The sequence below is a fragment of the Tetrao urogallus genome, assembly GCF_951394365.1.
Source record: "Tetrao urogallus genome assembly, chromosome: Z".
NCBI classification, from domain to species: Eukaryota; Metazoa; Chordata; class Aves; order Galliformes; family Phasianidae; genus Tetrao; species Tetrao urogallus.
The window spans coordinates 67,949,935-67,965,021 of NC_136816.1; the positions used below are offsets into that span (position 1 = coordinate 67,949,935).

The window sequence follows — 15,087 nt, forward strand, 5'->3', positions numbered from 1 at the left end:
ATGATTTTGGAAGTTGCAGCACCATTTCCAAAGGTGATTTCTGAACCTTAATCATAGAGTGAGATGAAGTTCCAGAAGCCTTAAAAGCTTCAAGCACACCATCTGCTATTAGTACTTCTCTGGAATAAGAACACCTTGGAAGCTCAGAGGAAGATGTGAGAGAGGTTAAAAGCTTATTAGCCACACAGAAAGAAAAACAGCTAAGCATCTCTGCTATTGCACCTTCAGCTAAAGTTACAAAAAATAAAAAAAATAAAAAAACCACCACCAAAAAAAAACCCAAATCTGCCATCATTATCTGCATTATGCCAAGGACTGGAATTTTTTTTTTACTTTAACATTTCAGTACTGCAGAAGCTGATGTCACTTGCCAAGGAAAACTTCCCTTTAATTTGGCAAGGATACAGGAGTCCAATCAACTACAAATTGTAACACCGGCTTACATTGCTAGCGGAGGAAGTTAGTAGAGACTTAGCTGTATTTTTTAGCACAGTAAAAGCAGAAATAGCTGATCAAATGGCAGATACTTCTACTGAATTAACTAGAACGCTAACTAGATCTGTATCACAGCAACTTCAAACCTGCCTAGCATCTTGTACACCATCAGTAGAGCCATGGAGGTTATAAACACACAAGGTTAGAAAATTACATATATGATCATAGTGATTGTTCTTACTGGTGTAGGATTGGACTTTTCCTGCTAAAGAGAGGAAGGGAAAATATCAATAGGAAATGGATCCTACCACCAGCTTTCACCTCATACTATCTTTTCCTGTAAGTAGCAACTTTAGAGTTCATGCTTTCATTTGAAAGATTTTGACCACAACTTTCCACAAGTTACATAAAGAAGCTCACAAGCCAGCTCTTAGAGGAGAGGCAGAAAATGTACACTTAAGCCTTCTGTAACATCTACTAACACCTGGAGTTCTGCTTAAGATTCACTGCCTGTAGAAATACCTGTCATAGTTAGCAGTTATATGCTTGTAGCAGCAGGAAACAATTGGCTCAAACTCTGCTCATTTTACTCAGCCAGCCTTTCTCTGGGGTTTGTTTTTTGTGCCAGTGTAAAAGAGAATTAAGTGTTCCATAAGGAGAAGTAAAGATTAGATCTTACCAGTTTTACCTACTGAACCACAAAACAGCATGTACCGTCACAATTAACAAAACACACACTGTAACAAGTCTCAATTTCTCACCATGATAAGCACTAGGAGAGCCTAAAAACAGTTTTTCAATCAGTTAAAGCTTCTGCAATTTGACAATAAAATACAATTCTCATATGTAGGTTCCCACAGTTTTTTTCACAACAGTTTTTACTGCAGTATTTGTTTGTCTCCATTGAAGAGTAGGGCTACAAAATGAAGCACCCCTGTAGTTCCAGAATTCCCAGCACACCTCCATTATATGCACAATGCAACCAGAGAGGTCAGTGTTTTTTTTCCCCCCCACAAGGACCTTGCTTCATTCAACAAGACATGCTATGGCTGTATGAGGAGAGCCGTCAGCATTACATGGCTGAAGGACCCCACCACTGAAAATAGCTACTTGCCATTGTAGTCGAGTGCATTCCTTGTATAAATCTCAAGCTACTCGTTACTTTGGATTCTTCTGACATCTCCCAGTCTGAATATTCGCTAGTTATTTTCCCAGAGATATTTAAGTGCAGTTGCCAAGACAACTGCTTCATCAACACCAGCACCTCAGCTCATCTATCTTGGGCTTCCTTTCAGTTCACCATGACTTCTAAGAAATTGGGTGCCAGCAGCAGTCATTTTGAAATCAGCCTTCTTTCCTAAGCTTTTATTAGCCTTTGAGATCTCCTGTCCCAAGGAACTCAAGTTCCCTAGGTACTTCTCCTCCTCTGTAGAAACAGATTTGTTTTGATTACATCCTCGAAAGTGAGGTTTCCTGTAAAGCTGGAAGTGTGATGCTTAAATTCCATGGCACTGAGGTGATGAAGGGGAAGATTTAATCATAGAGGTTTTAAGTTTTAAATCAAGTTCATGCATGCCTGTGCAGTAGCTTTCAATAACTTACTGAAGCCTCATTCTACTTTGTTTTCTGTTACCATGAGAAGCAGAAAGTGACTCAGTATGTTATAAAATCCAACTCAGCTAGGTCTTTAAAATAAGCTCCCATACACATTTGTATTTCAATATCATGGAACTTCCACAAATACACTAATAATCCCCACAGCGATGTGTGTGCTTTAACAAAGAGAGGCCTAAGCTGTTCCTGTCTCTGATCCCTGCGACACCATGGAAGCTGTTACCTGGGACCAAGGCCTCAGATTCCACTACTTTCATGAAAGTTGGGAACCAAGACCCCACACAGTGCTTTGATCAGAATTTACATCTTTCAAAATGTAGGCAAGGCCAGCAGAAACGCTGCAACCAGCTTCAGTTCTCCTGCCAGGAAGCAACCATACCATCAGCATCTGAAGGAGTGTGAGAGCAGTCTCTCAAGCTTACACCTACAAAGCTATTGTGGCTGCAACTCTCACGCTGATTTACAGCTGCACCTGCACAAGCACTGCCCCAGAGAGCTCGGATCTGGTGGCTGATTAGCCATGGCAACATGGGATTAAGCACAGACTGCAAAACCAACTTGCACACTGGATCACTTCACAACCAGTGCTAAATACCATGCTGCTGCTGCTGGGCTTTGTGGTGCTTGAGATGGGTACATTACACCACTGCTGCAATGCAGACATACTTAAACACTACAACATGATCTCAGTGTTTAGTGCTGTAAACCTTGATTATTTGCCATGGTTTATACAGTGTTAGAGCAGTAAGCAGAGTGTGCTCCTGTCACTGTACCTATTAATACAAACATTAACAAAATTAGAATATGTAAAGATTTTATACCCTGCCTGAAACTCAAACCCTACATTGCAGTAACTTTTAGTTACTTTAAGCAACAAGCAAACATTACTTTGATGAATATTCTGAAAAAGCATTTATCAACGCATTCATGATTAAATGAAGAAATCCTTAGCAGTTAGGAATACCAGCTTTCTTTATAAAACATACCTGCAGGTCAGTTGTGCTGCAGTTTTCTATTTAAAGTGCTTGCTAAGTGTAGAATTGGGCTTTCTGCCCATGTGTTTTAAGCTCAGTGTTGTGGCATAGCCTGGATAATTGCACTTTGGGTGACAAGCATAACAGTACTCAAAGGCATTCAGTAACACACTTTAAACCTCATCTTAACTTACCAGACACCAATCTTATGCTGTAAGAGCACCAGTTCCATGAAGCAGGGCACCAGACCACTTCCTGGCCATGCTACAGTGCTGTGAGCTGTGCCACACTTTCACACTCGACACAAATTCCACATGCCAATTTCACTACGTTGAGAGGCTTTATTTTGAACCAAATCTTTCAAAGCACAGGAGAGAAGACCTGGGGCAGCTCTAGTAGAAGAGCATAGGAGCTGGAACAATTAAGACAGTACAGAACAGGAATCCCAGAGGTGATAAATGCAGAAGCTGGGCAGATCTGAAATCAGCGCAGATCCCTCTGACATTTGAAGCAATGAAGCAGCCAAGGAATAGTTCTGCCTCCTCCAACACTCAGAAGTTCACCCAGATTACCTCCCCAATACACTGCTTGTGAGTATTGTGAAGCCTGCACAGCATAAGTCTCCCCCAGCAAGCCTACATGCCCAGGCCTTGACAGCTTTTTCTTCAACACCAGGAATGTCCTCCTCCTCCCCCAGGTTAAGTTACACAACCCCAGCTTTATTTTTTGCTCTGAGAGAATTGCTGCAGCTGCCTCACGGACAAAGTCTATGCAGAGGAGTGTGACTTGTCAGTACATCAGGATCCGTGCTGGGGTGCTTCAGAAAACTGCTCAGTTTTTTTTCCCCTTTCTTTTTTTAATACCAGGAATAAGTAGAAGTTCTTATTAAAAAAAAAAAAAAAAAAAAACACCCAAAAAAACCAAACCAAAAACCACCTTTGCTTTTGTGCTTAAGCAGCCTGTAAGTTACTTGTCAGTTTCTTCAGCCCTTCCAAATTTAAGAACTGCACTTGTAAATATACAAGTTGAATTTACTTAGAAAGAAAGCTTTCCTATGTACTATTTATAAAAAGCAAAACATTTTCTACCTACAGATTTAGTCAACAATTCTATTATAAGATATATCCATTTTATATAAAAATGTTAATTTTTCAAAGATTATATACACAAATCCATTAGAGATAAGAGACTTAATCCAAATCCTATTCATTAAACCACACTGTCTCCTCTTACTGTCAAGGAAGACTTTGGCCCTTCCTTGCAATGAAGCACAGTTATGCCCAATCCTTACACTTCTACAGGACTATTCTAATCCTAGCCCCACATCCTTCAGAAAAGCACCTCTTACATCAACAGATGCAGAACAACACATTATTCTTTCATTCTGTTTGTGTAGTGTCTACAGACTGTTCTCAACAAGTGCAATGCTTGACTCACACAAAGGGCCTAAGAGAGGATGAATTCTGGACTGTGCATCCTTTTCACCCAATCTAACAATCAGACTGTTGCCAGACACAGCAGTTTTTAATTGCTTTACCAAAAAAAAAAAAAAAAAAAAAAAAATCAACAAGAGTTCTGAAGAAAGTCTCCTGGCTCGCAAAACATATTTGGTTGGCTCAGAAAGCTCCAGGTAACACACACAACCCTTTCCTGAAAGGAAGAAGTTCACTTACCAAAACTCTTTTATTTCAAGCTGACATCATCTAGTTACAGATCTGCAAATTATGATATACTGATTGATGGTGGGCTTTACAGTCTGTCTAAACATTGTTGTCCTCAGTCTTACTGTAATACCACAGTTGCACAAGTTACACATTACATCCCAGCTAAGCATATGGAGTCTTCTTTCCCATGCTATCATTATGCTCTTCTGCTACAAAACGCATCCTTCATATATATTTATATATTATATATATATAAAATAGATGTACCTATATTTAAGGAGCAAGCTATAGCAGTTTAGACTACAAAAACACAAGAAAAAAAAAAAGCCATTTATACAGTTATATCCAGGAAAGATGATGCATCTTCTCTTCTTGACAGAGCACAGAATTTATTTATACTTAAGAAAAAGAGAAGAAAAAAAAACCAAACTCATCAATACTCCCATCTATTAGTTAATTCACACTGAACAGTACAGCTAGTTACAAATCATTGCATGTAAGAGTTCAATATATAATCAGTGCAGACTCCATCACTTGAAGATTATCTTTCTGTTAACCGGTCTCCACTTGGAGCTTTGTTAGATTTGCTGAAGCATAACTCACACATTTTCTATAACTTCACCCGCAAGCTTGTTGTTTTAATAGCATATATACACATCTTAGAAGTCTTGATTAGAGTAGACAGGCCAGAAATACTTCACTGCTCTCTTGGAAACAGATGCAAGTCATCCACATTGTCAGCAAGTTGATAGCTACAGAGGGAAAGACAAAACAGAACAAACGGACCATGGGGAAGTCACCAGGAGCTCTCAGGAGCTCACATGTGGCAGCCTTAGGTCAGCCTCCAGTTATGTCCTAAAGTACAGTCATAGCAGTACAGGAAACGAGATGCAGGAAGATGGAAGGCACCTGTGACAGGCTTGGATTCCCAAAGACCCCAGAGAGCTAACGAGGCCTGACAGCATTCTTGCGATAGATCTTTCAAGGCCAACCATGCCCAAATGCCACTGACGAGATGTCAGCATGTGACCTCACAGTGTGAAGCACTATCTACTTGGAGAGCAAGGAGATTTTTGAGCTCAAAGTGTGCCAAAGAATGCTGAAGAAAACATCATGTGGTATTTCAATGCGTCCCCCTCAGGCCTGGGAGCAGGCAATACCGTACTTTGGAATGGTCACTCACAACTCTTGCTCCTACCTGACCTGATCACCACTCAGCACCACTCCTGCACTACCCAGAAGGCAGCTCCCTGGCTCAGGTACACAGCACCTGTTGAAAGCAGCTTAGCTGTGGCTTCCATCTATGTTTCTATTAAGGAGGATGGCTTTTCAGTTTTTGCTGGCCACCAGCATGTTACTCAATTGGTCCCTGAAGGCCAAATGTGGTCCCCAGTTCAAGAATTGAAGCAAATAATATGCTTTACATCAAGGAAATGAACATCCACATACTTAGTAGGTACGGGATATTCTTACAACTTGGATGAAAGTTAAATTTGTTCAAAGTTGAACATTAAACAGGCTGCTTCAAATCAGTGAAATCTGAATATTACTTCTAACAGCAATAGAAGCCAGATTTATTCCATAATATCCAGAAAAAAGCAGCCAAGACCAGCCGCCTGTTGATCTCATCCCTCATCAGTAGGAGCCAATACAACTACAGAATCTTTCCAACTGGAGGATAGCCATGAATGATGTGTTTATGACAGTGAACTGCGCTATTATTGCCATTTAAAACGGAACTCCAACAGAGTGACTTTCCACAATAATCCTGCCTAGGCTGGTGTTTAGCTCCTGATGAGTCTGCCCATAAACCTCTGAGGGTCAAAACAAACTTATTAATGGATTTTCAATCATAATCCAGCCCTGCTTTACAGTGCTTTACAGCCCAAACTTTCACTCACTCTGAAGTCTGTCTATCCAGCTTCCCCTGGTAGCACTTCTACCACTGTATTTCAGGTTAAAAGCAGCTAAAACTTCTTCCATACAAATGAAAGACTGCTACCACCAGAAAAAAAAAAGAAAAAAAATGGTTATATTTCACAAGAAGCATATTAGTCAAATTTTGAAGCACATAAACACTTGAGTTTCTGGTAGACATCGAGAAATGGAAATCACTCCATACGTTGGTCTCAGAGCTTTCATTTTTGTACACTTCATCCAGCAATATAAGATGCCTAATTTCATTTAGAAGTTCACAAGTCTTTCATAAGGGAAGTGACAACAGGTCACCTGCAGAGGATTGTTTAAACATGACTGTGGTTTTCTCAAGAAATAGCTACTTGACACAGAATTATACAAGAGAAAAAGTATTACTGTCATTCACAGAATTTTAATGGTTAAGTATTCTGGACAAATTGAGCCTCCACGTTATTTTTTGTTTAGCATTTTGAATAACTTGTGCCAGAAAATTTTAATGATTAGGTTAGATAGATTCAGGTGAAGTGGCAGTATCATTAAGAACAGACAAGACCTTCTCTTTCCAACTTAGCCATGAAGTGCCACACATCTTTATCTGAAAGACTTGGACATTCTGTTACCACCTGAACAAAAAATTAGAAAGGATTTAGATAATAGCTGCAGGACACCAAAAGGTACAAAAGAGATGTTAACCTCTCAGGTTATACTACTTAATGCACTTCTGAAAGGCATTCAGTTACTAAGTAGGTACAGTTTCTACTCTGCAAGAGAAATAGGAGCACCAAAATGAAATTGTTCTCTTCAGCACATTATAGGAAGGCTTTTCTTCTAATAAAAGGTGAGTGTTTTTAGAAATAGTTACTCTACTCAAGATAAGCAAACACTCTCAACTCACACTAGCATAGTTTACATCCAGAAGTTAGAAGCTTAGGCCAGCAGAATTTATGCATGAACAAATGCATCTTCATGGAATGTGGTGTAAGCAGAGACTCCACTGCACGGCCCTGCTTTGTCAAGGCCAAAGGGAGTGATGCAGAAGTGAATCTTGGCTTCAGCCTTTGCTCAGCTTGAACGGTGAAGGCTTCCAGTTGTGGAAAACATATAAGGATTAATTTAAAACCAACAAGTTTTAGAAAACAGAATCAATTCTTGAATGACAAATTCAAAGTGGCACAACCTGTTAAGCCTTTACGCTATTTCATATTCTGACAGTTTTTCATAACCTTTCCAAACATTTTGCTACAGTTAACAAAAATGCACACGTTCTTTATCCAGGACATGTATCTTAGTTGGGATGAGTCACATGCCTACAATTTCAAAGTTTCATCTCTCAGTAAAAGCCTTTCATCTGAAGTTCTAAATTATTTGTATACTTCTAAGAGAACAAAATAGACCAGTAGGGATATCATGCCACTCTTTCAATACTCCTTCAGTACTAAGACCTTGAGGAGTAAGACACAGCCTGCCTTCCAGGCAGTCTTTGTTAATCGCAGATACAATATCTGAAAGCGTTTGTTATTCACATACAGCAGTCCTTTTATGATCCCCTGCTCTGCGTGTGATAGTCTCAACTAAAAAAAAAAATAATAATAATTTTCAGCAACTCCTACAATCACTTCAAGTTGATCATGAAGTACCCTACATGCACCCCATCTGGTAGCTTTATTTTTTCTCCCATTTACAGACCATTTCTGTCAAAGCTATGTATTTTTTTAACTATTTCAGAAAATGAGATAGGCTAGACATAGGTACCACTACTTCAGGGGTACAAAATCAGTGCTAGTACTGTTAAACTATTCTGGTCAGACTAGATATTCACAGTATAACTACAGCAAAAGCTCAGTAAGATTAACTGCAATTCATCTAACTGATACTGCTGGATAAAATGCTAGGGTTTTAAAAATGAAGTGCTAGAACTCTGAAAACAGGAAGCTAATTCTGCATATATGTCTGTGCATGCACATCTGGTCACACACAGCCCAAATTGTAAGTCACAAAACCCCTAATCCATGCACAATGCAACCCATCTGTATCACAGTTATATTTCCACTATATTCAAATTCTTTTTAATAGCACTTTATGTCTCTACTGCATGGTGCTCATTTTGCATTAAAAAAAAAAAAAAAACCTGAAAAACAGTAAAACTTTGTTGATCCTTAAACTGAGGTGATTTTGGTGATGTGGAGTTTGGCCATGCAGTTTTGGCTGTCCTCTGGTATTCATCATAATGGACAGTGATGACTAAATGTTGGAAATTTGATATTCATTGCATAGTGTCATTCCAATAATTGACAAAGATTTACTAGGTGAACAAAAAAATTAAGAATGCATTCCTAACATTGTAAAGTAAATCTTTTCAATCATTTTCAGTACAGTCATTCAAAGAATGCCAATGGTTTCAGACTATATCTTGAACAAATTGGCACAGACCTTCAAGAGGCAACTCTTTGCACTGCTATCCAAGAAAAAAAAAAAAAACTTTTTTTTTTTTTCTTTAAAACCTTTTCCAAGGATCATTCTGCGCAAACTCATGGAAATAGAGCCAAACAATGGAAAAAAGTATGCAAGCCAACACATTCAATCTTTCCAAATGGAAAGCTTTCCATTTTTAAGTCTAATGGCAGAAGTAGGCTGTGCCACAGCTCTTCTCTTGCCACACAACAGTGTCAAATTGCACACATATTTGTATTTTGAAGCAGTACCAAAACAGCAAACCATTGTGTGTCTTCATCGCATACAGAATAACTCAAATTGAAAGAGGAAAGCCCTAGAAAAGAAGCAGGAGCTGGCTACTGCCACTGCCTTGCCCACTGCCTGGTGAGGAGAGCAGCTGCCCAGGACAGGCTCTGTGAATGACAGTCTGGAGGAGTCCATGCAGCCTACAGATGGAATCAGACAAATCGACATGTCTGGCTCCTGCTCTGCTGTGGCAAGTGCTTCTTTGGCCTTAGAGTAAGGGATCATAACAGTGCTTAGCATGAGTGAGATAAACTCATGTCTTCCCTCCCTGTAGATGGCTTAGCTTTTCTTTTCCTACAGAGACAGTTTGCTCAAAGAAGAAGCACTTTACATCTGCAGCAGCAGTTCCACACTATTCATGTGTAGCTCCACTCTCTCTAGTTGCAAACCTCTGCCTATCAGCATCAGCGTTACCTAAAGGCAACAAAAATTGAAAATTAACTGGACCAAGAGAAATTCTCTAGGAGGCTTACAGAGCTCAGCTTTTGTACAGACAGGACCACACAATTTTTCCCTGGCATGAAGTAATATTTTTGTGAAGTTAGAGTTATGTAACCAGGAAAATACTCAAGCACTCAAGAAATTTTCATTTGCCCAATTCCAGGCTTTCTGGGAGTGATCTACGATGCCACACTTTTAAACACAAAGCTTATTCTTTATATCCTCTAGCTCTACATAGATCTGCTCTGAAAAACATTTTCTCGCATACTGCAAATTACTGTGAATTCAAAACCAATCCATTGAAAGAAGCAGAGATCCAGCAATGCAGAACTCAGAAGAGCCCATGGCTAAGGAGTTATATTAAACAAACAAACAAAAAAAAAAAACAGGGAAAATAATGTTCTAGCCCCCACCTTACTTAAGAAAATTAAGCATGATGCTTGCTTTTCCCCCCCCTCCAACTTATGAGTCAAGACTTGCTCCTTCAAGCAGCAAAAATACCTTGTGAATCAATTGCCTTAAGTAAAGAACTATCAAATAGCAACCCTAACAGTACAGTTTAAATTTTACTTGTTTCCTTTCATGTTGTGTGTACTCATTTTCACCTAAATCACTCAGCCTAAATCACCTCTGAAGGTGGTGAATATTGACTTTTGCTCTACAAGAAACATGTTTCTAGGCACAGCCTTCTTGCTCAGACTGTGCTTCTAGGCTGTGCTATGTAATTAATAATGAAGTTTCTACGAGTTTGTTTTTATTTTTTTACCTGAAAGGTTTGATCACTGCACAAGCAAAATACTATTCAGCTATAAAATTACCAATTTTTATTATTATTATTTTTTTTAAAAAAAAAAAAAGCAATCAAAAGCTGTACTGCAAAGATGCAACTGCAGCAAACATACAGAGCTTTTAGTCCACCAGGAAGCACACTACAATTATTTTGCTGATATCCCAAGACCATCACTCAATTACAACACTTGGCAGAGGTTTATCAGACTTCAGGTTTTGAAGGCTCAAGCATGAAAGAAAGATACTGAGTAAAGGGACACATTATCCATAGAACAAGAGGGAAGTGAGACAGGGAGAGTTCCACCATACACAAGCCTCTACTACTGAAGAGTATCACAACCACTCCAGAGACCAGCACCTACTACCAACAGATTTCAGCTTAACAATCCCCTCTTCTATTGCTACCTATTAAGCAGCTGATGCCAAACAAAGGAAAAAAAAAAACAAAACAAAACAAATAAAGGTTCTCTAGCAAAATCGTGAATAACCCTTTCAACTGAAGATGCCTATGGCTTAAAGACAGAATGGACAAACTGTTTACATGCAGTTCTGCAGATTACAGTGCAATCTGGCTGTCTACTGTGAAGCCAGAGAAACAGTCACAGTGTTGTAAACTGGGAATGAACTCTGTGGAAATCCTGGCCTTAAATACATGAGGTCTACCCAGCTTTTGCTTAAGCAAACCCAGTAAACCAGATATTAAAAGAAAATGAAGTTAACATGCAGCAGTCAAGCACCCACAGCCAACTGCAACCTGCTGAGGCAGAACACAAGGAAAAACTTTGCTCAAACCCAAGGACAGGTCCTTGCTGACAGCAACTGAGGGCTGTCAGATGCTTGCTCCCATCATGGGACCTCTCTGGTGGAGGACTTAGCATCACTGACCATGAGCTAGTTTTGCCTTGACATCAAGGAACAGAGGGTAGCCAGTGGAGGAGACAATCAAACAGCTTCCTTGACAATGGCAGTGTTGAATTCAAGCAGAGGGTTGCTCAAAACATTCCCAGTCATACTGAATGGCTATGTATTAAGTTCAACAAGTAAGCAAGAGATTAACAGGATAGAGGAAAGCCACACCAACACCCCACGGGTCATGGCACAGCCCCACTTCAGCTAGTTCTGTAAGGGGGACATGTGGTTCAGGACTGCTCTGTTCCACACCTCGCTCTGCTCAAATGGTCACTTGGGAACACTGCCCGTCCCAGCCAGCCAACAGGTCCTGCAGCAGAGCTAGGCACAACACAGCCATCAGTGATATAAGCTCATGTAACCAGATGCTAAAGTTTTAATTCTATTACGGCCCGTACTAAAGTACTGATAACCAATACAAACCATCTATAAAAATTAGCAAGATGTGTTTTCTGCTCAAATTTATCAAATGGTACAATTCCTGGATTAGCAACTGAAATTAGAGTCTGCTGAAACGTTACACCAGCTTTGAACAGCAGTAGTGCCTCTCAAAGAGGTGCAGAGAGAGCACTTTCCTCATTTCAGTTAATTCAGCTAGCTCAACAATCCACAGAGAAAGGTCATATTTCTCCAAGGATAAACAAGGTACCAAAGCAGCTGACAGCTTCATGAATCTGAATAAAGCGTTTGTATTCCCTATCGACTGTCACTAACACTTTTGGTATTAAAGTCACTTTAACTGCACAAAATCCTCAAAATTTTTACACTTCAGTTTAACCAGAAGATTCTGTGCTTTCCCTCGAACCACACCTCAAGCGAATGGAAGAAAGTTCCCAAACTCTCACTGCCACAAAGTTCTACACAGCTACAGGATGGAACTTATTATTTCTAATCCTACTTAGTTAATATTGGGAAACCTGAAATACAAAACAGCAAAGAAAGATATTCAAGAAAACAAGTGAAGAAACCTTGAAAAAAAACCACATCAGAAACGTTTTGAACTAGCTTTCACCTCAAATATAAGTGTACATCATGAAATTAACTCCACCAAATAAAGATAAAGCTGATATCCTAAACTTCAGGATGTCCAGTAAGCCAAGTCAAACCTATTTAAAGCTAAGTCGGGCCTTACTGGCCCAACACAAACACAAAGCAAAGAACTTCACAAATGGGACAATAGAAACCTTCGCTTTCCTGACAGAATTAAGGTCTGAGACTGATCTTTACAGAAATTGATAATTTAAGACAAATTACCAGAGATCACACACTACCAAAAGAAAACCACCAAGTAGAGAAAAACAGATTAACTCCATAAAACAGCCTTTAACATGGTGCTTGAAAGTAGTTGCTGAGCTGCAGAGAGGACAGAAGCATCAAGCAATCTCCCATTCTCAAAATTAGTATCACAGGATCAGTGTTTATAGAGAAGAATTAAGACGAAAGGCACTACAGCTCAATGACAACAAACATCAGAAAGCCACTGCAGTCACAGTGCTGAGATAAGGTAACACTGACAGTCTCTGCCAAAGCCTTGCTGAAGGCACATCCTCAGGTTATTGCACTGGCTGCTTCAGCTTACTTTCCAAGAATGATTACGGACATAAGGCTCGGGCAGCTCCTAAACCAAACAAATATTTTGACCCCTTGTGATTTCTCTGAAAAATTGATGAGTAATGTAAGTGCAGGAAGAGGTCACCAGTCCATTCTGATGCACAAATGACCCAGTTACTGACCCAGGACTGCAGCGACTTCCTGAAGGAGGAATAATAGAGGTGAGTCTAAGAATACACATATCACACCTACATGAGTAAGTCAGCCAACTCATCACAAAAGGAAAGCCTAGTGCCAAAATGTTCCCTTCCTTCCAAACAAGGAGGCCAAACTAAACGTGACTCAAATCTAATATTCCCCAAGCTACAGGTTACTTCGTTTTTATGAAGTAGAGTGCTTAAACCTCGATCCAGAAAGGCCAAGAGGCACTGACGATGCATGCTTGCTAAGCAAAGGCATCATCCAGGCTTTCTTCCAACGTAAGGGTGGGAAAACCCAGTAACTAAACTGATAAGACCTAGGAGATCAGAGCTGAGAGCGACATGATTTTGTCAGAAATCAAGTGGGCACATCGTGTACAGGGGTATGCCCAGTGCTCATCTTCTGTGAGCATCCAAGCTTTTGTTTCTTTTCAACAAACCACACAATTCTTCTTCGGGTCTTCTCCCTTCAGTTCCGTTTGGGTAAGGAAGTGCCAGATTTGTTTTTTCTCTATTTACAAGAGGAAATCACCACCACAAAAGTTGGTTGTTTTTTTTTTTTTTTTTGGGGGGGGGGGGGGGTGGGGGAGGATGAACAGGAAAACTGAGAGGAATTGAAAGCACGTATCTGCCTTCACAAACTAAACACCCTCGTGGCCGCCCTCCGAAGTTCGGAAGAAGAGAAGGATAACGAGAACGTAAACCATAACCCCGAAGGAGCCCACCCGGCGCCGGGGGCCGCAGGCAGGGCCCGGTGGGCCCCCGCAAAGCCAGGACCTCTCGCCGGGCGCCGGGCCCCCGGCCCCCGCCCGCCGCCCGCAGCGAGGCCGCGCGGCGCAGGCCCGACCGCCGAGCCGTACCTTGAAGTAGCCACCCTCGTAGAGGGTGTTGGGGGGCCCGAAGATCGCCACCTCCCAGTTGTAGAGGTCGGACTCGTCCACCAGGGTGATGCGGAAGCCTTCCACCGGCTCCTCCTGCAGCGACTTCAGCTCCAGCATCAGCGCCTTCTGCGAGCTGCTCATCTGCTGCTGGGCCATGGCGCGGCCCCCGCCGCTCCGACCCCTGCCTCCGCTTCCTTCGCTGCTGCCGCCGCGCTGCCCCGCGGGCCCCCGCCCCTCCCCACTCTGACGGCCGCCGCCGCCACTTCCTTTTGTGACGGCGCCCGCTCGCCGCTGACCTCAGCGCGCCGCGCCGCGCCCCGCCCACGTCGCTCCGCCCCTCTCGCGAGACGCCACGCCCCCGCGCCGCCGGCGCCACGCCCCCGCCGGAGGGCTTAAAGGGGCGACGCCGGCCGACGGGAGCCGCCATCTTGTGCGTGGTGGGCACCGCCAGTAGGGCGCGTGGCTGCGTGCGCGAGGTCGGGGCCTTTCTGCGGGAGGCGGCCGTGTCGGCACTCGCGCGGGAAGGAGCAGCCCGTTGTGCCCTTTCCTGCCGATCGGCACGGTGACTGCAGAAGCCAACAGCTGTGGTCGTGGTGGGCAGCTGCCGCCCTGGCGTAGCTCTGGCTGAGCTGTGAGGATAGGGAGGCTAATGGTGGGGAGCCATTTTCAGACGGAGGCCTCAGTAAGGTGGGCTTGTGCTGAGCCGGCGTCCCTTGGCAATCTCACAGCCGAACAGCAGTGAAATAGCGGTTGTGAGCGTTGGCTCCGACACGGGCTCTGTTTGCATAGCGCTCCGCAGATATACAAAGCGCTGCTGCCCCGAATTGGAGTTGGGCTCATTCCTGCCATTCCCCTTGAGACAAATAAAAGCTTTCAGAGGCGAGCAGGCATCGCCCTGCACGATTAGAGCTGTGAGCACAGACCTGTGGCGGTGCTAGTGAGCTGGTGTTCTGCAGCGTGTCTTTACAAATTA

General features: G+C 42.1%; 1 protein-coding gene across 1 annotated transcript in view; it reads right to left on the reverse strand.

Moving 5' to 3' along the window:
- UBE2R2 (ubiquitin conjugating enzyme E2 R2) overlaps nt 1–14,270 on the reverse strand; it is a gene marked incomplete at both ends in the record, with an annotated part of 51,186 nt that extends 36,916 nt beyond the window's left edge. The window contains one exon of the mRNA XM_079548366.1: nt 14,094–14,270. Within this exon, the coding sequence (XP_079404492.1) occupies nt 14,094–14,270 (177 nt within the window). The remainder of the gene's footprint in view (nt 1–14,093) is intronic.
- Between the last annotated feature and the right edge of the window lie 817 nt (nt 14,271–15,087).